The sequence below is a fragment of the Battus philenor genome, unplaced genomic scaffold (genome assembly GCF_028537555.1).
Source record: "Battus philenor isolate CCGP_79_NKW_IND1 unplaced genomic scaffold, ilBatPhil1.0.hap1 SCAF_1, whole genome shotgun sequence".
In the NCBI taxonomy this organism is placed as follows: domain Eukaryota; kingdom Metazoa; phylum Arthropoda; class Insecta; order Lepidoptera; family Papilionidae; genus Battus; species Battus philenor.
In genome coordinates this window covers 12,354,795-12,371,678 of record NW_027181661.1, presented here as the reverse complement: position 1 = coordinate 12,371,678, position 16,884 = coordinate 12,354,795, and the positions used below count along the sequence as shown (strand labels likewise).

The 16,884-nt window shown below is 31.1% G+C and overlaps 1 protein-coding gene across 4 annotated transcripts in view; it reads left to right on the top strand.

Annotated features, from left to right (window-relative positions):
* LOC137918694 (uncharacterized) overlaps positions 1-16,884 on the top strand; it is a 112,473-nt gene that overhangs the window by 75,787 nt on the left and 19,802 nt on the right. For all 4 annotated transcript variants that reach the window (XM_068761581.1, XM_068761574.1, XM_068761589.1 and 1 more), the window contains exon 7: positions 3,578-3,748. In XM_068761581.1, the coding sequence (XP_068617682.1) occupies positions 3,578-3,748 (171 nt within the window). The remainder of the gene's footprint in view (positions 1-3,577; positions 3,749-16,884) is intronic.

Sequence of the window (16,884 nt, the reverse complement as noted above, 5' to 3'; positions counted from 1 at the left end):
CATATATTACTTGGGGACACATAGATGTTGTGTCTAGTTGACGGCATGAAACTGTACTCAATGAGCTAGCATTGCCTAGTCTAATATATCCGACACCGCACGCAGTATAAAGTTAAGGCGCTCGTCGTAGCAATATGGCGTAATCCTTACGCATGATGTCACCCAATCCAACTACATGAGGGTTCGCGAATATATTGGAAGCGTGGCTACTTTATCTATGCTTTAAAAAGTTCATTTAACCTGCATGAAACATTTACCAAGAACAGAACACTTACGCTCTTTTTCAATAACCATGTCGGTTTTCGTATTCTCAGTAATCCGGTGACCCAAATAGGATAATAATTAAATATGTCATACTTCTTTAAACTTGTTCTGCAAAGCGAAATGTGCGACACGTTAGTGTAACGCCTGGGCTCCTGCGACAATATCCGAAATTCGCTTTTCATCGATTTGTCTTTGAGCCCTTGGAACGGCGCATATACGGTCTATGGCGTCACTATCTTTAGTCTATCTGATATGGATTGGTTTGCCAGATAGAATCGGGGATATGGATCTCAACATCCCTGATTCTATCTGGCAAAGAGCAAAGCCTGCTCTATAGCTGTGTAACTGTGATCTTGACAATACAACCCAAAGTGTAAGACCAACTACTGTCATATATAAAATGCTCACTCGATTTTCTCTGAAGTCATCGCTATGTTTCTGCCTGCCGACAATAAGGAGAAAAACGTCGGCGTCCAAAATTCGGCGCGCTTGGTTGCGTGATTGAGTTACTAAATGGGGTCGCCGCCCCGTTTTTCATACTCGAACGTTCACCTTTATACCCTTTTAATACATAAATAACGTATTTTTTTTATTTCGAGAACTTTAATTTTACACCTAGAAACATTTCATAATTAATGTCACAATTGTGAATATTTAGAATTATGTTTCCACATTTAAAACAATTGTTGTATTCATTTCCGTTCATCTGCAATGTACTCGAAGGAAATGTATTTTTTGACACTAAAATTCGCTAATACACCGTACTTGCCAACCAGTTGACACTTTATAAAATGTTTTTATAGTCCATCAGACGGAAGCGTGCGATAATCTAAGCATTATGTCACTATTTCTTATATCGTAACTTTACATGTACAATCTAAAAGATGAATGGAACTATGTACAAAAGTTTTAAAGGGTTGAATGTATAGTTCATCCAATAATCGATGGTTTCAGAAATAATAAGTAAATAACGTAATGATATTAAACTCGCAGTAAGAAAATACAACTTTAAAATACGGATTACTGCAGTTTCTGTTTTACCAAATGTTATTAGTCAGTCGTATTATAAAAGAAAAAATAAATTATTGTAACGTATTTCAGAGCGATTACAGGTAACAGGTCCTTTATACAGGGTTATCGCAAAATATGCATAAAAACTTAAAAGGAAAGAATGTATAGCTCTTACTAACTATGTCAAATTACCTTGATTAGTCCCTATCAATGTCCAAATAAATTTTCCTCCGAAAATTCAATATCCGAAAACATAGAAGAGTTAAAAAATATATTCTTAAATAGTACATCAGAAGTAATCAATGGTAGATTTGTAAAATAAATTAAATGTAGACGTAATGTATGTTCTTACACAACTATTTCATGAAGCTATTTACACGCAACGAAAAATGTTATTTATTAGTTTACATTGCCCAAAGTCTCATTTATCTGACTCTTCGCTTTTCTAAAGCTTCTCCTTAAAAAAATATTCGCTTATAAAAACCCTCTCCCAGCTCTTTTGCCATGTAAGTAACATTTAATTTATTGTATTCTATATATTTTATGTGATATACATTCATACAGTGTAAGTAAAGTGTTTTAGGACATTTTGCATACACCTCGAGCAGACTATTTTTCACTCTACTTAGGTGAAAAACATACGTTTGAATATTGATCGATCTTGAATAATAGAAGGCCGTCTTCATTTTTGGTCATTAATTTAGAAGATGGTATAATTTATTATAATTCTATTTCACGGGAAACCAGTTCACGTAGGAACCACAATGCTATTTATTGCTACTGCCAAATTGCAATGCACAAGCCCTATTTACTTGTTTCTGAGAAGCGTTGTAACCTACGAAATTACCATGCTATTTTAATTACTACTACGAACATTTGTAATCGTATGACAGAGTCACAGGAAGCACCAGTTTATTTGAATCGACAGGATATTTCATTAACCATCAAATGAATGCATTTTTCCTTTACGGATAATTGTAAATTTTTTAAAGAATTCCAAATCTCTGTAGCGCCTTAATGTAACGATGTATTTCAGACGAACATACAGAAATTAAGCGTATATCAAATTAAAACATATTAACTTTAAAATATACTATGTTATATTCGCCATCTCAACTTCTAACAAAATATTTTTTATCTTTTTTTCATAAATTAATGTTGTTACCAATCCTACTTACTATACCTTTTGAACATAACAAAAGTTTAACATCATTTCGTTACATCCAACTATGATAGATATGTTTGTTCTTCTTCGCAAATGTTTGCTTTCAGTGTCCTGGCAACTATTGGCATTTCTCCGTCTATTATTAACCGCAACTTTGTAATAACAGAAAACCACATTAATTATTCTAATGAAATATAAATTTCAAAGCGAACTGTTGGAAAATGTTTTCATTGCCGCTATTGAAAACTAAATGCACATATGGAAGATTTAATTAGCATTATTCATATTTGAAATTGAAATACGTAATATCGTATTCTGGGAACTTGATTCCTTGCGTGATTGATAATTGCGACGAGATCTCATTACAAATGTATAGAATTAAACTACCATGAAAATTCATAGTAGTACATGTACATCATATCTTGTTAATCTTAACATGGTGCAAGCAAATTTAATTATTAAATGTAATATAAATTAATTCAATACAATCAGAATTTTATGTCAAATCTATTACTAAATAATTGAAATAAATACTTTAATTATCACGTAAACTTTATAAACTTATTGTCTATGAAAACTTACGAAGTGGTTGTTGTAAGCTTCCTCATCAAGATTTCACAAGTGCAATCTTTAAAGAGTTAACTTTAGAGCTCCACGTAGTTTTATTAACGTTAATGAAGGAACAATTGACTCGGGCTTACATGCTTATAACTACTAATCCTTGCGTGCTAAATGCGTTAATACAAAAAAAATAAATTAAATGCACTTTGTAGGATATATTATTAAATTATGTATCCATAAGACGTAATTTGAATTCTAAGTAGAAAATCTTGTATACTTGTGGCCTCTTACTTCGAGCCTCAATGGAACTTACTGTCGTTCACGAGCCATAAAGAAAACGATTCTCGTTGTTTCTTCGTCTAGTTACAGGAACGAGGAGACCTATAGACGGTCGAAATTAAATGTCATAGTCCAGGAGATTAGCAAGTTTCTAGTTGCAGTGGGCAGGTCAATAATCGCATATGTCCTATTGAAAATATTTAGTTGAGGCTATATCCATCAGTGGACGTCCTGCGGCTGTAATTTTGATTTTGTAAAGTCAAAATATTATAAGTAAAAATATTCTTTTCTGTCCAGAACACCTCCGTGCTGGAAAACCACCACTGGCGCTCTGCTATCAGCTGCTTGATTGAAAGCGGTATATTGGAGGACTTGCAGGATATTAAAGAGAAACTGGAAGATCAGATCTCCTCTCTCATCCTCGCGACTGACATCACACGACAGCAAGAGTACCTCAGCCAGTTTAAGGTAAGTCTACGTTTTCATCGACCATAATTAGAAACCACTGAAGGTAAGTACATTATTTCATATTCATAAAGTGATATCTAAGAAGTCAGACGACTAATCTGATTTACAACCCGGGTTTTAATCTATAGTAACCTTTAAAAAATACGGCTACCCATCGGTGCCAAATGACATTAACGTAAAACGTTTCTTTAACATACTATCAAACGACGCACAGAAAGTTCTACCTTTGATTAAGATAAAACGGGTATCGGACCTTTTACGATTTAATGTTTTAATGGTTTAATCCCTTTACCGTTTAATGTATTAAAAATGTTAGCTTTTCATAACCTAAGCAAAATAGTGAGTCCGTATAATCCCATTTTTCAACACTCACCATTTAGTGACATATTTTTACTTTACATATTGAAAATTTAATATTGGAAAAGAGTTGTTACTAACATGAAGTGTACTATTTCCCTTTATTGTTTCAATTTGAAAAGATAAAAGGGAGGTTTGATTCTAAAACCATATGTCGACAAGTAAAAAATTTTTGAATTGAATTTATCGATTTTTAATGCTTACACAGAAAGTCCCAATAGCTTGTCCGTTCCTGCCGCCAAGATTTAATATAGAAGCATTAACGTGTTGTCATCTGAAGTGCCGGTAAAATGACTGGTTTAATGTGATGTATCATCTTTTATCTTATGGTAACATGAAAGTATGTACAGTATGTACTGTCTTGGACCGACGACATAATCAAGGTCGCGGAAGGTCGGGAGATGCTGACAGCGCGAGATCGGTCCTCGTGGCTTCTTTGGAAAAGAATTCGCCTTGCGGTGTGCGTCGATTGGTTGACATGATGATGATATGGAGTTATTAAATAATAACGTTTATTTAATATTAGTTAGATTAAATATATAATAAAGTGTTTACACAGTATGTGATTTTGTTATAAAAATTCATAGTAACGTTGTAGCTTTCGTACAAGCATTCAGTGCTCATGTTTAATATTGAGCGCGGAAACTTCTCTGTCGGCGACTTCTTAATTTTATTGCTAAACTTTAACTCACTTAAACAATTTAGATACAGCGGGAGTACTGGTTCAAGCATCTTTTAGTAGGAAAGTTAAAAAGCATTTACGATTAAATTGAAATTAATATTCAAAAATAAACTAATTTTAAAAATTAAATTAAATAAATAATTCATATGCTGTTACTGGTGCCTACTACTTACTTTTTTTTATTAGTGACTAAAACTTCTTCCGGAATTATAATTGAACAAAACAAGAGATAAAAATTTATGATAGAAAATAAAATAAAATACTGCCCATAAATGCTTGTATTACTTCACTCGCCTACTGAACATTTTCGATAATCTTAATAATATTAAAATATTTTAGTAATGTGTATGTAATGTAATAGTTTTACTTATCGCAATGATAACATAATTATAATCTAAAGTCGTCGTCCGAATAATCATTTTTTTTCACTAAGACGTCCACTGCTAGACATAGATCTCTGCTATAGATTTTCAAAAAAACCGGAGAGTAACGGCTTACATCCGACGTCTTTCGACGACTTTATCGAGGTCGAGATAGTACACCAAATACAATAGTCAATTCCTTTAATAGATATCCGTCTTTATATATAAATAAAATAAACATCTCGGCAACTAGAAAGATATGTCGACAAAACTAATATAATGACATTTCTAAACCTGAGCTTGCGCGTTGTTAGATTCAGAAATTATTAGGTTATTTTCGTTGTGTCTTAATAATATCAGTCTGTAGTGTCAAGTCGAAGTTATATTTAGATAGCGGCGTTTTACAGTTTCACGCACTTGTGCCAATTTTAGTATTTAAGCGTGTATTTGTCACTATGTCATGCTATCTCAATATAAAATAAAATTAACAACTTTTATAAATACTTTTTCTAATTGGTACACTAAGCTCTTACACATTTTACTCACTATAAATAAAGTGTACATGAAACAAATAAACCATGTGTACTACCCTCCAGAAGCGAACACTTAATAAATAAAAACCAGACTAAATTACACTCTAAACTGAATTACACCGAACTAAATTACAGTACACAATCAAAAATTAGAAGTGATTATACCTAGCTTCCTAATTTGGGATATTTTAACGTTAAAAAATCTATTTCTTTAGCTATGTTATAATATCTACTGACCATAATTAGTTGAGTCGAAAGTCACCCTGTTACATACACGAAGACCAATGTTTTTTTTAGACATATTTTAAAATAGTATTGGATTATTTTGTAGGAGCAACATTACGTCATTGTCTGCGGCGTTTGTGAAGAATCCCACAATTTTATTATTTATATTAGCTGCATTATACGAATACCAAGTTTACTTAATTATATCAAAAGCCAAGGCTTTAAAGTAACTGCATATTCTAATTGTCGTTGCTATAGTCAGCTTTATTAAGTTAGCGAAAACCGCACGTACCAACTTCGATATAAGAAAGTTTACTAGTTTGTCAGAGATATGCTCTGTTCTAATAAAGAAACTACTTCCATATTCGTAATTCTCAGAAAACAAATGTCTGTAGAATTGTAGCTTGACAGAGAAATGTTTAATGTTATTGCCATTTTCATACAAAATTTTAAAAGGCAAAAGCTCCTAGATCGTATTAGATGTGATATAAGTCAACTGTAAGAATGAAATTCACTAGAGAAACACTTCAGCTCATATTAAAGATTAGACATTAGCATAAAGTACCTGATATTTATGGATAGCTGATCGTTCTATCGGCCATTAAATGGGGAGAAGGCATAGTTAAGATCACGAAAAGTCGCTGGTTGCAGGCAGCGCAAGACGGGTAATCGTGGCGATTTTTGGTGGGAGGTCAGTGCCTTGCAGTGGGCACTTATCAGCTAATATGATGATGATGATTATGATAGATTTTGTCAAGCAGTTTAAGCAAGTATCAACACTTTGTCCTTGCTGCGTATTGATTTAAGAAAAAGTTTGAAAATCATTTAAAAAAACTTTAAACAATTTCATTGATATTATTATATTTCAGTTTATGAACATTTTTGTTTTAAATTTGCCAATTTTATGTTTTTAGTTAAATGTGATTCCCGGCATACTTCCATACTTTTAATGGTAACATTTGTTTATTATACCATATTCTTTTTTCATTCCTTGTCTTTGAAATTTATACATTAACTACAACTTACTAACTTGTTTGTAGAAGAAGCTATAAATAGTATATGCAGAAGGTACGTGCCTTCGTTTATGGCCAAATCTTTTACTACATAGGCCTGAATTGTGGAATGGCTTACCGCTGATTATAATACGTGCTAAGTCACTACCTATTTTTACAGAAAACGATCAGAAAAATTAAGTCAAATATTGCTTCGGATGTATTTTTTCGTTTATTTTTAGACTCGGTATTAGTTCTCATACAAATTACATTTTATGATTATCAGAACTACTTCTTTTTGTGAATGTTTAATTTGTTGACCGGTGGACGCATTGGTACGGCAGTAATCATTTCCTCTATTAAAATATTGTTAACCAAATATGTAAGCAATATGTAATATTTTTACTGATATTGTGTTCAACTATACACCCAACAGATGAAAAATAAAAATAAATAAAAGTGAAGACAAGGTAATACGAACTAGAGTACTAATTAAATAACTACACCAGACCAAGTATATACGATTATAATCAAACTATTCAAAGCATAAAAACTACACATGATATTAAAAAAAAATGAGAAACCGACTAAATATTCTTTATTTTTCGCGTGTATTCGAGTAAATATGAAATTTATTTTTTTGGAATTAATGAACACAGTCTTTATTGATTTAATTACAAGTAGGCAAATATAGTACCGCATTTATATGCATTATTTTGAAAAGGGAATAGATAAAACAAACTTTCTGCGTAATTATCAAGCGAGCTACAATTCTTTGCGTTTTTTGAGTAAACTCATATTCCTGTTTTTCAGACCGGCAATGTTAACTGGTTTTTCAATTCCTAAAAGAAAGCATTGGAAGAAGCACAATAATTAGTTAATCTGGTATTTCACTTCGTTTTTGCATCTAAAACGAAATTGCACTCTATCATAATTTCTGTGCAAATTTAATACTCCTTATTGTACTCGTAACTAAAGAAGTATATGGATTTATAATAAACTCAGAGAATAATGGGCGGTCTTATCACTCAAGACAATTTCTTACAGACATCCATAGTTAATATTATATATATTTTTATATAAGGACTAAAAGCGGTTGGTCCACGTGCGAATTGCAACTGTAGTAATACATAAAACTTTATGTCGATCTTTATACTGGTTGATTAGTTATATGTGTAAAAGCTTTAAAGCTGTGAATATATTGCTCATTTGTAAGTAACAAGCTTTAAAGCTGGTGTAAACCTAAAAGGTGTTAACCTATTTCCAATCACCCTAAAACGCTTTTGGAACACGACAGATTAATAACTTTTGGCAGTACAAAGTTTGCAGGTACAGCTAGTAAATAGTAGGTTATTTTGATGCGTAGTAATTCCTATTTTGAAAACGCTTTTACTTATTACAATATTATCATTACGTTATTTATTATTTTTCAGTTCTGGCAATTATGTGTTATTAATGCATAAACAGTAAATTATATAAGATTGTCTACGATCGCAAATTGCAGTCCTCTACCGATGTGTTACCACTGCTCGAATAAATATTGGTAATTTTTATTTGGCGAATAAGCCGTAAGACATCTGCCTATTTCCCAAAACTTAACTTCATCCAATTATGCAATTTAGGCAGTTATAAAGTTAACATTTTTCTAATAAAATATAATTATTGGGCTTATTTCATGCAATTTAATCTTATGCTATGGTACTTTTATGTTTTAATATTCATGTATTAGATATTAAATAAATGTTAAGCTTATAATAATAAAATCAAGATAATGAAAGAATTGAACCGTCTTAGGAGAGCAGAACAAGTACTATATTCGAAGAGGGAAAACAGCAATGAACCATGAAATGTTGTGCCGTATATCAGGCCATGCAACAGTAATAAATGACTTGCCTAGTATTATAGTATCGTCTAAGACCACAACACTTATATACATGTTGTTGGAATAAAAAGTTCAGAATCTGTGAATTGCAAATATGTGAACCGACAATGAAAATTTTTAATTAAAAATTTTTGTATAGTTCATCTTTTAACAATGAAATATTTCTATAGGATTGATGAAATATTTTTATAGGATTGTATTCGGTCTTTTACTATTATATTTTCATGCTAAAATTATTTTATATTAAATTTAAGGATTTATTGCCTTGTTAGTGATGATTTATATGATATATCGATGTTTTCTTATATCTAAGTTCTCTATATCTATCTAATTTAAACTTTTAAAAGTAATTAATTCTTTTGATATAAAATTAGCGTAGTATACTACTGTTTTCATGTTATTGTCACTAGGTTTTTTTATATAAAATGCGGTAACGACCATTGTACTTTCATTAGATTTTTTCCTTTTTTTTCCACTTTTACTTTACCTTGAATTTTGTTTCATCTTGCAAAGATTTTTAATACACACCAAAAAAGAATAGGAGACAATACTTTCTACACATAATTTTATTATTGGTAATTATTGTGTAACCTTAAAATTTTAAAGAGAAAACTGATTCTTTTGGCAATAAAGAAAAAAAACATTTTTTTAATTTTTTCCTTTAAGAAAAAAAGAGTCTTTATTAATAATTAGGTTTATGCATGTGCTAAGGTTGCTATTAAAATGCTTGTTTTATTAGCATTATTGTCGAACATTTCTGGCTCACTGAGTTGTAGAAACAGTTAATTCTTGTACTCGTAAACTTATACATTACTGTGATTACTGAACCGTTTTGTAATTACTAGGAAAACTATGTACATTTTCAACGGAACGTAGCTCACAACGTCAAAGTACTGAATACAATTTTCGAACAAAGGGCTTACGGAAATGGTTTCACTAGCGGTGAAATTTCGGCATGAGCTTTTAACTAGAAGCTCAATCAATTATTATTTTACCTGGTCGGTAATATCAGAATTTAAATTATAATTAAGTAGCTTTTCTTTTAGAGAGCCTCTGCACAATTCTCTGCGAATGATTTTCTGGATCTTCCCTGGATTGTTATTAATATAATAACATTGAGGGTTACCGGTACATCATGCTCCAACAATTCACGACCGCCAATCGATGATACGCAGATGTAATTATCGGAATCTCGTATCAAGCGTGAAGATCCATTTGCAGAATTGATGCTTTCAGAAGTCTACACAAAGTGTAAAACAGTCTTTACTTATAACATAACCAAACTATTTACCTTTACATTTATGTATATTTTTACTATACGGTAACACTAAGTATTCAATATACGAATTGTGTAATATAAAATATAAATATGAATACATTAATACTTTACGCGTAGCAGTCTATTTCAACAACACGGCTGTATATTAAGACTAATATCTAAAAAAATAACGAAGCTGTGAATCATCGAGGAGAATTTTGTCTCCTGTAAATTTAGATGAAACAGACACATTTTTAAATTTTGCACTCATATTTTTGCAACGAAACAAAAACCGTTGACGACGCTAACATATATACTTCGAATAATATGGGCTAGTAATTATAACGATGCCGAGGAATTGACATACAATATTTTTGATAATTAAGTTAAAAATTTGCTTGCACTATGTTTTTTTTACATAATTTATATGTGAAACAACACGCGTTGGTAATAATTGTCTAAGGAAATCATGGACGTTCATCGCGTGGCACCATCGGCAACAGGCGGTCAAATATCTAGTGAAAAATATTATACACACCTACGAGGTGTGACCAAAAAATACGGTGATTTGATTTTTCGCGCATTATGGTTTGTAAACAATACGTTAATCAAAAATTCTGTTTTAAGTTTCCAAAAATTGTTAAAGAAGCCCATGAAATGTCAAAATTAGTGTCTATTGGTATGAACGATTAAAAAGCGGTTTGGTACAGATGGAAGATTAACATACCTCGGAGTATCCTATTACTTATTATACTTTTATAAAAAAGAAGATTGTCCACACCTGCCTTACACTCCGGATTTAGCACCGTGCTATTTCTGGCTCTTCTTAAAAATAAAAACCGTGCTGAAAGGAAACCGTTTTGACACAATTCCTTACATTGAGCCATCCGAAAGAAGCATTTCAGAAGTGCTTCCAATCGTGGAATTGACGTTGGGATACGTTCATCGCTAGATTACTTAATATGTGATGTATACTTAAAAGTTTGTCGGCAATAAATTCAGTCACCGTATTTTTTGATCATACTTCATTTATTTGGCACGTGCGTGAAATTTTGTTCGTCGTATGTCTAGAGACGGGTAACTCTGTCAAGGATATTACATGGCTTGATGAAGTGCAGCTGTAAAGAGAAAAGTCGATGAAAGTGATATGGTTATTTTGGATGGATTGCATTTTGAATTGTTTCCTTACCAAACCTATTCTGCGATATTTTGTGACGTTAAACTAAAAATGTTCACCTGTATACCATAATGTATAATACAATAATACCATAAATGCTTAAATGGGCAACTAAATACATGGTTCCTGCGAAAGACTTTCGTTCAATCTTGTAATAAAGTACTATGTAGAAGTCCAAGGCGAGGGAGCGAGGAGGAGGCTTCAGAGAGAGTGGAGCGAGAGCTCCACTTTGTTATCTGAAAAGATGTTTAGGCTAAGCGTCATCTGAGGCCTCCTATTTCAAACCCGTTTAATTTTAAACAATACCGAAATCACAAATAAAAGAAATGAAAATAAACTCGTAACTCCTGAATTTCGCCTACAATAAGTTAACAAATCCTTCGTGGGATCTGAGTGTTCGTATATATAATAATAATGTTCCATAAGATATATTAACCCTCCCTTTCCTTAGTTCTGAACGTAAAATTAAAAATATATTATTAATGGATATTAATGTAGCATATTTGGTTGATCAAAATACTTTGTACTATATATTTGTTGACTCATTTAGATGGTTAATATTTTGATAATGGTTATGTTTAAAAATTGTTAAATTTCATTTAAAAAGAGCAACTGTTTAGTTTCTGTCCGGCTCTTTTAATTAATTAAATTTAAATCAACATTATGAGCCGAAGTTAGCTTACTACTTACAATATTAAAATAATCGACTATTCAAAAGCCCATGTAAATGCCTACTTGAATAAAGATGTTTTTAATTTTAATTTGAACTAAAATTTTCATCATTGGTATGTCCATATAAAATGTTTATTAATTTTCACTGTTTTTCATCGTCCTAATAATGTCTAATTTAATTATTAGTCGCAGTAAAGATATTTAACTAGTTTCGTTGCGGTTTTAATAATCGATTAATGATAATAACAACGTTATTAATGTGTCCGTTATTTCCACAAATTATTTGTACTTTGAATCCACCTGGCATTTTGTATAAACATTGTCATAATGCCAGTAAAAAAAAAACTAAAATTTCATAACTCCAGGAGCTAATCAAAAACATAAATCGATAAATAATATATAATTTAAAAGAAAGTAATATATAAACACAAATATACTAAACACAAAAATCCTTACAAATAATTATAACAATTAAAAATTATCGACAATTAATTGGGAATGAATGTTTGCTCTTCGTTTATATTATATTTGGCGCTCGTGGCGCCTCGGTAAGCGTGCTACTGTGGCAATGCTCCCGAATGTGGCTATTTTTAACTCACAAACATCACAGGCATAGGCTTCTGACCTTAGTTAACGGTCGCATTAACAGTATAATACATACGCAACCTATTCAAAAGATTACTTTTTGGCAAAAGTATTCATAACAAAATACGTGGAAATATATTTAATTTTTATAAAAATTTACTCATGATAATTACACGTTCAGTACCCGAATATAAAATATTTTAATTGTAATCCCTGCTTTGTGCTATTATTTATCTTTGTGCAAAATAATGAATAATGAACAGGAATGTGAAAAATGCAAAATAATATGAATAATGAACAGGAATTTATTTCACTTTGAGTTTATTTAATAAATTTGCTTTGTTTAAAATATTATAATTAAAAGTTAAGGCTAAATACATTTGTAATTCTACAAAAAGCTCATATATTTGCATTTTTAAATGTTATTACTTTTAAGAACATAATCATTGATCTACATTTATACAGAAATGAAATAATAAATGAAAACATGTAACAGTCGTAAGTATTCAGAGGTTGGAATAAAAATTCAATTTTTAAGTTTGTTTTTCATAAGATCAAACGAATTTATGTAAAAATCATGTTAGTAATGATTACGTTTTAATAAACCTTAAAAGCGGTATTAATTTTACTCAGTCATACATAAGCTTATAAATACGGGTCGAGGCCCAATACTTAAGCGTGCCGTGCACGTACCTCAACCACGCCGTCACGGCGTCGCTCGTATACCGCACAATAACTAAACGTTATCTCGCTAACAGAATACGCTTCTTGTTTCCCTAATTACTTTCATATCAAATTTAATAATCACGACGCTCTTTGAAAATGAGACTATAGAACTACTCAAGATTACCAATCCCCCTTTAAAAGGAGTTTTATAATACCTCTAAATCGAACGATTTACATTAAATATTTATACTAAGCTCTACTGAACGAAAATTTCGTAGTCCTGTACAATAGTTTTACCGTAATACCTATGCCTTTTCTTACTTAGAAGGGAGAAAATAAATTTCCTTTTAATACGACAACGAATTCCTCAAGTGAAAATTCTCTTTTTATAATTAAAGTCACTTATATAGATAAATTAGAAAATTTACTTAATTTAAATGAAATGGTGTAGACCTAGTGAACGTGCTCTAGAAATAAACAGCAGTCACAAACATTAATCTAAAATAGATTTGGCTACATTAACTGTGACCGTGGCTAGCCATTACCCACAAAACAATGCCAAACGACTTTTATGGTGTCCAGTACAACTCTCATAAAACTGCTCTCCGATTTATAGTGTTACTAAATTCACACGCAATTAATAATAGGAAATAAATAATAATTTCCATACTTGGTACCTGTATAATAAATTAAAATAATAACATTGTGATTAAGAATGTTTAAAAATTGTTAATTATTACAATCAACAAAACTCATGCATTATTTTTGTTTTAATATATTTAAACGAAATTCATGTCATTACTTTTTGTGTATTGTTGGGACCATCCTTAAAGTATTTGCACTGTTGAGTCCCCGTGTACTGGCAGTATACAGGCCAATCTATCACATTTTATCAAGCAAATTGACTAATCCGTTAACAATGGGTACTTTAAGTAGTTCAATCATAGATGTCATCGACACATGAATGTAAAAAGTATGAATTTAGTTTTAATATTTGTAATGAGGCTGAAGTGCGCTTACCCGATGTGTAAATATGGAAGTGTTTCATGCAATGGCCTCCAATAAAAAAATTGAAATAATATTTTAAATTTTAAGACGTTATTACTTTTTAGTCCGTAAAAATGACTAATTATCGCGAGAACCTAATTTTTTGGACGTTCAAAATGCAAATAGTACATGTTATCTTGCGTATAGATTGCCGCTACAATTGCATTTAATTTTTCATCGTTTAAAGTTAGCTCTTTATTTAACTCCGTTGTATAATATTTTTTTTAAATGTTAATCTACAACAATAAGTTTCTGTAATGCTTAAAATGTTTGGAATTGAATAATAATATATAACTACGTGTAAGAAAGCTCAAGAGCTTATTACTTTTATTTCACGGCGTCTGCAACAATGACGTGGCTGTCACGGGACAGACAGACTGCATTGCACTCAATATTACATCTTGTTTACCGGGAGGTCAATTAATGCCTGTGACTTCTGCTGGCGATGATTAACGAAATTTTCAAGGGCATTATTGAACATTGTCTTAAACGATATGCATCAAACCCGAGACCTCACTAAATATAATTTGTTAATTCAAATAATCTTTCACTACTTAATCCTTCGCACGAATCTTTGTTCATTCTTCTTTCTTGCCTAAAGCTTTATCTTTTGAAATAAACTTCCCATTGGAATTTGAGAGTAAGCAAACCGTTATATCAAAAAGAAGCTTTGGGACATATTGGCGAAAGTCATAACTCTCTAATAACGAATTATGTATATAGCACATGTATATATATAATGTGTAACAGTGTAAATTACGTATACATATTACATTCAAGTACGAGTTTGTAAGCAAAAAGTTTGTAAGTAATATGTAATATTTAATTACTTATAATTAAAAAGTAAATTTGTAATAATAAGTACTGTATTTATATAAATAGCATATCATGTTTATATAACTAATTAACTCTGCACAAATTAGGGATGACTGGTAGAAAATGCTTAAAGGCGTTAAGACATCCACTACAAACATTGTCTAAGGGCTGTATAAATAAATCAAGTAAAATTTATAAAGTTTATGGTAGTAAATTAAGTATATCACAAACTTTACTAATGAAGCAAGTAACTGTCTGGGGTATCTGCGAATTTGATCAGCATAAAATAAGTAGAGTTAACTTTTTTTACATCTTGACAATACAAATAGATAAATATCATTGTGTCTAAAAACATAACTACCAACCATGCTGTAACTATGCGTTGTTGAGGTATACCCTCGAAGTTTAATTTTATCTGATTTATGATTTTTCAATAAATTTAGATAACTATAATGATCTACACAAAGACAATTCAGTAAATTTTAGACGAAGATTTGAATTAATGAGTCTTGATCACCATTATTGCAGGATATCTAAATTCCAAAAATACGTAATCTCTCACATTAAATGAAAATAATAGCTCAAATATTATTAACCAGGTAGCATTATAGTAAATCCACTAATGGTTCTCGTATATTTTGAAGATCTTTGTTTTCAAAAATATCACAGACAAAAAAAATTTAAATTTGAGAATGATTCAAGTTACATTTATTTTATTTACCCTACTCAGAGATAGCCTTTCCTTCTTTTAATTAAACTTTGTGAGCTTTGTTTATTTATCTGAAATTTCAATTAACAAGCCATTATACTTTAACTAAATATTTATTGTGTAAATATTTACTCTCGAAATAAAATGTTATATACATAAACAATTAAATTAATAACTCAATCGTGTTCTTCTAAGAAACTAAATAAAGTAGCACGAAATATGAATTGTTCTTTGTTATTAAGACTATTCTTTTCTTTTTGTAAATACAATGTTTTAATTATTGATCTTCATTATTTCTTTTAAGAATCTCTTTTTTATTTGTTGTTGTTTATGTTCTACACTTCTTCCTGTCTTCGTAAAGAGAAAGAACTGCTTGAGGGAGGTGATATCCCCTATTTTCAATTTTTTGCGGCCATGTCTTATCCCTCACATATTACCCAACGTAATAAGATAAGGTAGCTCTACCTTACCGTCTTCTAAAACTAAAAAAGCAGTTCATTTTCGCCTCTAAGGTTGTTTTTAACCTTTTCGTTTACAAAAGATTACTATCTTGTACACACACGGTTTAGAATTTGCCGCAGGTGTTCTGAAGGCGACACGGTAAGGCCTGAGAAATCAATTCATTACAAGTCGTGAAAACCTTGAGTCGCACAGATTGTTCCTCAGTATCGTCTATTATTTACGTATATTGAGCCGCCTGTGGTTCGTAAACTATTTTTCAAATTCAAGGATACCATTATGTTCTTTACTGTCAAACAATAGAGGTTATTTTGGTGTACACCACGTGACCGCGCTACACTCCACACGGTGTTTGTTCGATAGAACAGCATGTAAAACACTTAAACGCTCCATTCTGTTATTACTTATAAATATAACATTAGAAACGCTACAATAGGTGTGACACGCCAGTTTCATTCAGGCGTGTATGAACATAGATCCATATATATATAGGACTAGTTGTCACGTTAATTGTTGTCGATCGGCACGAAACAATATCTTTCGGCACATTTTCTTTCTTGTTATTGATTAGAGTGAAATTATTGAAATGCTTATTTCATTTTTCAACAACAAGCTTTAAAACTTTTATACCTATTTACAATCACCTTATGTAAGTGATTACACTAAAATATAATATTCAATTATTTTTCTTTTGGAATATGAAGCGCCACGGGT